The 8749-nt window shown below is 37.7% G+C and overlaps 2 protein-coding genes and 1 long non-coding RNA gene across 3 annotated transcripts; 1 reads left to right on the forward strand and 2 right to left on the reverse strand.

The window, feature by feature from the left end:
- Positions 1-57: 57 nt before the first annotated feature.
- Positions 58-2373, forward strand: LOC113697056 (uncharacterized). Its single transcript, XM_027216486.2, has 8 exons — positions 58-216; positions 324-466; positions 602-671; positions 948-1030; positions 1238-1276; positions 1689-1759; positions 1837-1951; positions 2069-2373. Exons 1-8 carry the CDS (start codon positions 60-62, stop codon positions 2141-2143), a joined length of 753 nt encoding a protein of 250 aa, XP_027072287.2. The 5' UTR covers positions 58-59; the 3' UTR covers positions 2144-2373.
- A 265-nt stretch (positions 2374-2638) lies between these two features.
- On the reverse strand, positions 2639-6229 carry LOC113697055 (uncharacterized). Its single transcript, XM_027216485.2, has 2 exons — positions 5506-6229; positions 2639-3656 (listed from the first exon to the last, which is right to left on the reverse strand). The coding sequence occupies exons 1-2, from the start codon at positions 6100-6102 to the stop codon at positions 3294-3296; spliced, it is 960 nt and encodes a 319-aa protein (XP_027072286.1). The 5' UTR covers positions 6103-6229; the 3' UTR covers positions 2639-3293.
- Positions 6230-7651: 1422 nt separating this feature from the next.
- LOC140009423 (uncharacterized) lies at positions 7652-8652 on the reverse strand. The gene is made up of 2 exons (XR_011816831.1): positions 8076-8652; positions 7652-7937 (listed from the first exon to the last, which is right to left on the reverse strand). It is a non-coding gene; the product is annotated as an uncharacterized lncRNA (long non-coding RNA).
- Positions 8653-8749: the final 97 nt, after the last annotated feature.

Genomic DNA, 8749 nt, shown 5'->3' on the forward strand with positions numbered 1-8749 from the left:
AGAAAAATCTTTTGCCTAAGTTAACCGAGGACAGAAGAGTCAATGGGAATTCTTCATCAATGACAACTCCGCGAAAGCACCGCCTCTCACTCCTTAATTCAAAAAAAAAAATTTTTTTTCTAGTTAATCTCTTTGCGACGCCAAGAAAGCAGAGCGAAGCAGCAGCAAACATGGAAAGCACTCTGTTATCTCTGTCTCGCTTCATCCCCTCGCCAAGTAAGCATTTTTGTTAACCCATCATCTGCTACACATCAGTTCTTGAAAGCCATTTTTCTTTTGGGCGCAGAAATGAATTACTGTATTTTCAATTCTATTATGTGCAGATAAAGAAGGGGGCAGACTTGTATTAACCACAATCCAGAGCTCATTTTACGGCAAAATGATGAGTGGACGCAGTTGTTTTTGGGGAAGGAATTATAATAGTGTCAGTGGTGGCAACAGAAGCAGTCTCGTGATCTCTGCTGTGGTTCATATTTTCTACTGCTTCATTCTTTCTCCCTTTCTAATTCCAAAGTTCTAATAACGTTACACGAGTTAAATTAGTATTCGAATCGATTGATGAGTATTCAAGTGTTGAGTACATGGGATTTTGTTCTGACAGCTGGGAAAGAAAATCAAGAAAGAGACTGTAGTTCCTGAGCCCGATTACCGAATTCCTATTGTTCTTCTTGGTAGGTCACAGGCGCTAAAACAAATTTACAAGTGATTAACATTATGGCACGATGTTGTTTAGGTCTCTTTGAGGTTGCAAGATTGTGTTCATCCTCTTATATCCTCTGATGTTAATGGTTCATAGTAGTTTAGCACGTTATTCATTACACACCTCACCTCAGGTATCAAATCGCTGTTGATGGTTACATTATCAGCTTGTCTTCTATTCCCTTCACAATTCAATACAGATCATGCCTTTCATATTTGCTGTGGTAACATTTGGTATGATAAAACAGGTTTTGCTGGAGGTTTAATCTATGCAGATAACCTGTTAGGAGCAGCTCCTGTAGGACTACTTGGGTTGCTCCTATTAGTCCAGGTATATATGGTGACCATATACAGTAGTTACCTCTGCATAAACCCCACAATCACGAGTAATCAACATGACTTTTTTTAGATTAGGCTTGACTGACATAGTCATTGTCTCTACTGCTTGGCACCAAAATCTACACGAGTAATAGCGTTGGTTGTCTTGCTCTGTGGCCAAAATGGTCAACTAACAACACCCTTCATTTCCTTCTTTCAGACGACTAGAGTGAGGTTTGTCTTTGATGAAGAGGCCCTGGTTTGTTTACTCACTCAACCCTTTTCGCATGCAAGCAGCTATTTTATGTTTATGGTTCAAGGAAAGAGAACTTAGTTACTTACAAATTAATGATATGGCATTGCATTGTCCTATCTCATTTGTTTGAGTTTCTGATCATCTTGCTGTACTTCCTTTTCAACTTGTACTTATTTGTCTTGTTCGTCTAATGAGTAATGGCACACGATGCCTCTCTAGCTTTCCTTCTGAATTCTGATTCAGTTGCTTTCAGCTTGTTAAGAATACTGAGTGTTGGAGCAAGCTAGTGCTCTGCATATGACAAGTTTGTACTTTATTTTAGATGGGGTTGAATTCTAGATCTCTACATTAGTCCTAGGAAAATATACTTCATTTTTCTTCTTCAATTTACAACTCTCTCATATCTTGTCTTTAGGAGGTGAAAGTAGGAGAGCAGCTTGAGGAGTCTGGTGAAAATTTTTTTGTGGGCGGAAAAAATCGGTGGAAGTGAGTAGGGCTGCTCCGCTTTTGTTCATTTAAAACCGTTAGAAGTTAGAACTCATCTCACCTATTGGTTGTAACAGATACTCAACATTTGTGAACTGGGAGCTTTGGTGGCCAAATTTTCCAATCCTTGTCTATTTTAAGGAGACGCAAACAAAACCTGAGGGACAAATCCACTTTTTCCCGGTTATATTTGTGAGTATTCAAGAGTCACTGGGACTTGAAATGGAGCATTTATGGATTCAAGTCACGAGCTTGAGAGCAATATAATCAGAGCATTAATTCCTTTTGTTCTTTTGTTTGTGTGGGCAGAATGGGAAGCAACTCTATGATGTTATGGTGGAAAGGTGTGGCCCTTCACAAACTAGTTCTCCCAAAGAATCCTAAGCCCGGAGTTTTCAAGGAAACTATGAGCCTACCCTGTGTCCTCTGTGATCACCTAATATTACAAGGCCCTGTAATACTACTAGCTCTTTAGGAATCTTCCTGTAAAATTGTGAAAGGTGGAAATAATTCAATAGCAACATGTAATTTCACTTTATGTCACAATAGATTTCTTTTTGCCTTCAAGACATTTGCTGGTATTTATTGGATACCTAGGCTTCAAATTGAGTCGACCTTTTAGGCTTATTTTCTGCTTTGGAACCATGTTATTCATAAAAAGCTTATCGAGATTGTTGAACTTGATAGCTAGTAAGACCGTACATTCAAACCATATGCTAGTATACTGATATGCTTTGTACTATCCACTTAGGACCACGGCTACCTTCTTTAATACTTGTAAATGGTCTCTCTGTGAATTGCAAAACTAGAATGTCTCGTCTTGGCGCAGAATAAAAAAGAGCTCCGAGTAGCTTTGCTACCACATCTCAAACCTTGAAGTTCGAAAGAAACGACAATATATTTCAATTCTGTTCAGAACAACGTACTTGTAAACACACAGAAAACTTCAAAGAGCATAAATGAGTATGCAAAATCTCAAAGGTCTGAAAGGCGATATTGACCCATTGAAAAAAAAAACAAAAATCATCAAGGAGACATTCTCCTACCACCAAACAGGACAACCCCCCCCCCCCCCTCTCCCAAAAAAAAAAAAAAAAGGGAAAAAAACCCAAAACCAAGAAAGAAAAAAACACATAACCCAAAAAGCAGAAACAAAAGCAGCCAGCCACTGTATTCACTGGAAACTGCGATGCTGCAGCATGCATTGGAAAAAGAATAGAATAATAACCAGCCTCTACAAGATCACAAATCGGGTTGGATGTTAAAATGAGTATCCAACTGAAACCAAGCATGTGAATTGGTTTATCACTTCCACTAATCATCAATCAACCAACTCAAGTTTCGGCCGATGATATAGTAGTTCTCATGACATTGCTGATAATAAGCTCGGAGCAATCGTCAATTCCTTTGCCTCTGCAATAGAGTTTACTGAAACCAAACCACATGGCAGATAAGCATGACTTGAAACTGATAAACGTCACCATCGTTCTTACTGAGCTGTCATGGTGAATTTCCTGTGGTTAGGACCACCTTGTCATTCTGTTTTTGTGCAATGTGCATCTGTACCATGCTGAGTGCAGTCATGATAGCCCAGACTGTGAAGAAACTCCCGAATCTCTTTGGCACTACTATTGCTTGCTTTCAACAAGCGCTCGTCTTCCTCATATATTATGTACGGGGCTTCCCCCTTATTTCTTGATAGCAGCTTTGAGGCACCCTTCAGTACGTGGTACTCCCAACCCTGAACATCTATTTTAAGCAGGAGCACGGGCTCAGACTCTTCAATCACTTCATCCAGTGGAATTGACTTGATTTGAAGTGCAATCTCTTCGTTGGACTTAAATGCCATTTTGGCACCAGTGGCCGAGACTGCACTGTTGTCTAGCCGGCCGACTAACTAGCAGCAGGAAAGCAAAAGCAAATATTAAGTATTGAGCATGGATGAAGACATTCCAAAACAAGTCCAGCAAAATACAGGATAACTTCTATAAAAGAAAAATAACAGATTAATGTTTGGTTGGATCTCTGGATCTGCCACCACCTTGGATTCAAGAAGATGCTTTTGTACACAGTAGACCAATCATAAACTAATAAAATATTTCACCACAGCTGTCCCTACCTAAGAATTTGAAGAAAGAAGCCCATCAAAAGAAATATGCTCTGCATACCATCAGTTAAAATTACAATACCTTAAAACAATTGTGCATAATTTTGAACAGAATTACTGATCAACAGACTGTAATATTGATCACAGAGCAATGCGGGATGATGATTGGCCAACTATTATAAGAATTGTTGTGTAGCTGGTCTCTACTCTCTACTAGTCTTCAAGGAAGACATTTCAGGGCTCTATATGGAAAAGGCATCTTGCAGATTTTGACACAATAACTAAGCATGTCTGAATCGACAAGCTTGATTAGGTTTCTTGTTGATGAAACTGAAAAGCTTTATGAGCTATAGTATTTGACCCAAAAAAAAGGAAAAAAAAAAAAACTATGTAAGACTTGTCATTGGTGGTGGATCCAACAGCTTAGCAAAAGATGTATAACTTGAATTTCTCCATGCACTGTTTCTAAACTTTGGTAGACAAGACATTAGCTCAAAGGGATCTAAACAAACTATACATACTGCAACCGCTCAAGGAGAAATGAACAAATTATACATATTATAAATACCAATTATTGCTTAAAATATGAGCTTTTGACAATAGATAGGGCTTTAAAAGTATGAGGCATAACCACAGACAGGTGGATCAAACCATCCACTGTAACAGCTTATGTTTGTGCAAATAATTAGGAGTCCAGAAGTTGACTTCAGACTACTAGTGCATTTTCCAAGTTAATGTGACTTTGACACTTAAATGTTATGAAAATATATGGACTGACCTATTTAAGTGCAGAAACAGTTATTTTTACCAGTCATCCAAAATTCTTCTGAGGCTTTCATGACTTTGTTCAGAAGTATTACCGAGATAATGTACAGAAAAAAATTATATAATGTGTTAAAGTGGAAATCAGTCCATTAATGACAAGACGAATATCACTGCTCTTACCTTAAAATAATGATGCTCGGTTGTCATATGTACAATGTTAGAACTGCTGGCTTCTGATGGGAAGTTTAAAATATTATGAAGCGGTTGGTTAATCTTACAGCCAAAAATCTGAATCTAGATCAGATTACTCATTGGTTCCTTTTACTAGATTAGTAGAAGAATGAAGATCACAAAGCTCAGATGCAAGGCTCACATGTCAAGCAATCAATGTGCCTCGTAAAAGCGAAGACAACTAATTGCATAAACCACAAGAGCATGCCTACAAACTTGTCACCAAATATGTAGGCTCACAGTAAGATATAATTAACTCACAATAATCTGAAGAGGAAAAGGAGCCATGTGTCTTTCAGGTTAGGGAGACAAAAATCAACACTCTTGCTTATCAGATGCAAAGGTAAGAAATGGCGTCTGGTAGAATGAAGCATTAGTAAGATGGCATTTTCAGATCCAAATTCGAACACGTCACAGATACTAACAAAATTACCAATAACTAATAACCATACAATGATCTGGATAAACCAAAATCATTAAACACACAAGACATTCAGATTAGTTGTAGAACTTTGACTGAAACAAAGAATACAAGCAAGCAAAGTAGCATTAAATGAGTCACCATATTATAAAGCAAATAACTGAATTCCATAACATGCATAAGGATATAGTGATACTAAACCATCATAGTATATAATACTACCTTATGAAATGTGATATTCCCTGATCTATCCGAAGTTGCAGCTTCAAAAACCTCAACTAAGCCCCCAACTCTGTTGAAGTAAATCCCTTCACAAATCCTCTGCAAATTCTCAAAAACGGGCTCAAAGGCCAAAACTTTAATCCCCATTACAGCAGCTGCAAAGGTAGCCATTCCCACGTTAGCACCAACATCTACGAAAATACCATGTTTATCGCCTTTCAATTTTTCCAATAGTTCTTGCACAGTGCCTGAAATATCAGCCTTCCTAAAGGGTTTTCCTTTAAGGGTCCTTACAATATTCTTGTGGGGCTTTTCTGGTAAATTCCCAAAGTCTGAGAGTGAATAAAGAAAAGGGTACTTAAGGCCTTCAACGATGTTGGCAATGACAGGGTGGGCTTGGGGTGAACTGTAGCAATCAAAAGGCTTGATTTTTCGGTCAAATTGAGCAAGGGTTTTGATGGTTTTAGGAGTAGGAGTTTGGATTTGGGAGGCTAGGTAGAGGAAGGTGACGAGGAGGAGAGACGTTAAGAGGAAGAGGAGGATGGTTTTTGGGGTGAGAATTTTTGTGGGTTGATTTCTTTTCCAGGCATTTGCCATGGAAATTTAATTTGAGAGGGAAAGTGAGAGAGGACACAGGATTTTCCCGGAAAATTTCGGGAAAAATATGAAAGATGAGATCTTTCTTGGAGTGAGGAAGGGGGATGGGCCACTTGGGTACTGCTTATGCTGCCCTTTAGATTTGGAGAAAGAGGAATTGGGTTTCGGGTCTGAATCCGGATCTGATCCATTCCCAACTCAAAATCTGGACTGATACAAAATTCCTATTTAGTTGAATTCCATGTTAATACTAGTGGGAATGGCACATTTTATCTGTGTTTTTTCAAAACTTTTTTAACATGAAGTGGTGAAATTTAAGAAGTCAAGATAGTGAAAAGGGGAATTGAAACCTCTAATTTTTACAAAAACGAAAAATTCTTAAAAAATCAAAAGATGTTGAATTATTTGAGATTTTTATTAGGTCTATGAATGTAAGTTTTTCTTTCTTTTGATCTTTTGGGAAGATTGCAGAGTCTTGCTGGGGTGGCAATCGGGTCGGGTTCGGGTTGGCAGGTCGGGTTGAGGCCTAAGTATAACAAAGAAACTGCTGACCCGAACCCGACCCGCCAACCCGAAACGGGTCAAGGTACCTGACACGAACCCGAAAATTTCGGGTTGACGGGTTGGCGGGTCGACCCGAAATGACCCGAAATTTAATTTTAATTTATTAATTTATCACTGTAATTTCTAATAAAATCAATTTTTCACAAAATTAATTACATCATCAAGTAATAAAAATTTAAATAAATAATTTCAAACCAAATCTAAAATAAATTAAACACCATAAAAGTGTTTTATCCCAAACCAAATATAAAATAAATTAAAACAGCATAAAAGTAAAAAATAACATAATATATTATTTGTCCAAATATAATAATTTTAACTTCACACAAGTTAAATAAATTCATTTAGGATTAAGTAATTAATGCCTTTGGAAAAAGAATGATTTAGTTTAGTTAGATAAAATAATTTTTATGTTTATTAAATTAGTTTTAATTCGTAAACGGGTCACATCGGGTCATATCAGGTCACTACGGATTGACCCGAAATTGACCTGTTTTCTTTTCGGGTTCATCGGGTTCGACCCGATTCTGACCCGAACTCCCGAAACCTCAACCCAAACCCATTAATTTCGTGTTAGCTTCGTGTCGTGTTTTCGGGTCGTGTCAGGAATTGCCACCCCACTCTTGCACATTGTTGAAAATCTTAGACTTGTAAAGGTGAGTATATATTATTCTTTTAGAGGAAGATATTATTGTTTTGCCTTATGTTTTGAAGGTAAAAGAAGGAATACAACAAAAAAACTGCATAAGTATATACAGATATAAAAATAGAATCTACTTTTTTTTTTTTTCAGAAATTAATAGGTACACATACCTTACTAGATTAAAGGGATGTTTTGACACAATCTTTGAATTTTTTTCGCTATAGGTCGAATTTGAAACCCCACCTATAACATAAGATCCTCTTTGGTGGCCACTGAACTTGGCACGGTGGTTAAAACTAAATTCTACATAACAAATGAATTATTAGAAAAATGCAAGTAGAATTGCTCAAAAAAAGGACTGCGTTCATAGTCTTGGTGAAGTAATTGTCATGAATAAGAATTTCCTCCAAAATTAGAAAATTTTCTATTAATAAATTAGCGTAAAAACACACGAAAGATCCGGAGTCTCTTAACCGTCCAATTTGGGGTTTTATGTTCTATGGATGTGGGTCTTCCAGTCTTGATCCAAATCTGACCCGTTTTAAGCTCCGGGTGAGACAACATTTCTGTCGAGAATCCCATCATCATCGATCAGAATTACTGCCAAGTTCGAGGTGCCTGCCCGGAACTGGTAAAACAATGACATGTAAGATTTTCTGTCTTGAACTTTCTCGTAGGGTGACAATTTCACATGCGTTCAACATCTCCTTAGCGAAATTAATAATATTGCTTGATTATCGATGATGACATAAGGAATGTAACCTACAAGACAATGTCTGGAACTTCAAGGACCAAGATTGCATTTAATCTTAATTGCAGCCGCTCCATTCCCTGCTCCGAAATATGAATGGAAGCCATACATTTAGAATCCGCCACCTCTGGCAACCAAGTCACAGCTAGTTGCACAAATGCTTATGGCCAAGAAATTGACGTAGTACCAGGCCCTTGTTTACTGCATACATTTCCTATATCTTACCAAAATCAAAATGGTATGATATGACCCACAATCTGGGAAAGTTCTAATTTCCAATACAAAATTAATCAGAAAAGTAGACCTTTTATACTTCCTCTAGGGTAATTGAAAATGGACATTACCCAGCTCACTACAATACCAATAATCAATTCGCAAGTCCATGTTTAGGCAGTATTTGCAGTTGCTGAGTCAGCAATTAGGCGAATATCTTCTTCAATTAAAGTAAGGAAAAATAAAATCTAAAGTTCCCAATGCCAAGTAGCGCCAATTCAGTATTTTGATCAACCGTCCCAGTGCCTAGTTGATTAAGTTGCACAACCCCCTTTTAAGATGGCCCGGGACTTGCAGAAAGATTAACGTTGAAAATTGTCTTCAGTCGAACCCTTAAAACACCCCCCCCCCCCTTTTCCTTTCCAACACCCCCACCCAAAAGAAAAACTTTTTTTTAATGTCCTTTGTAAACATTA

Source organism: Coffea arabica, chromosome 6e, assembly GCF_036785885.1.
Source record: "Coffea arabica cultivar ET-39 chromosome 6e, Coffea Arabica ET-39 HiFi, whole genome shotgun sequence".
Lineage (NCBI taxonomy): Eukaryota > Viridiplantae > Streptophyta > Magnoliopsida > Gentianales > Rubiaceae > Coffea > Coffea arabica.

Coding starts and splice junctions, on each gene's coding strand:
- LOC113697056 (XM_027216486.2), top strand. CDS start 60: ATGACAACTCCGCGAAAGCACCGCCTCTCACTCCTTAATTCAAAAAAA. Junction 217..323: donor TCGCTTCATCCCCTCGCCAA/GTAAGCATTTTT, acceptor TATTATGTGCAG/ATAAAGAAGGGGGCAGACTT. Junction 467..601: donor GTCTCGTGATCTCTGCTGTG/GTTCATATTTTC, acceptor TTGTTCTGACAG/CTGGGAAAGAAAATCAAGAA.
- LOC113697055 (XM_027216485.2), bottom strand. CDS start 6,102: ATGGCAAATGCCTGGAAAAGAAATCAACCCACAAAAATTCTCACCCCA. Junction 3,657..5,505: donor GGAATATCACATTTCATAAG/GTAGTATTATAT, acceptor TCCTGCTGCTAG/TTAGTCGGCCGGCTAGACAA.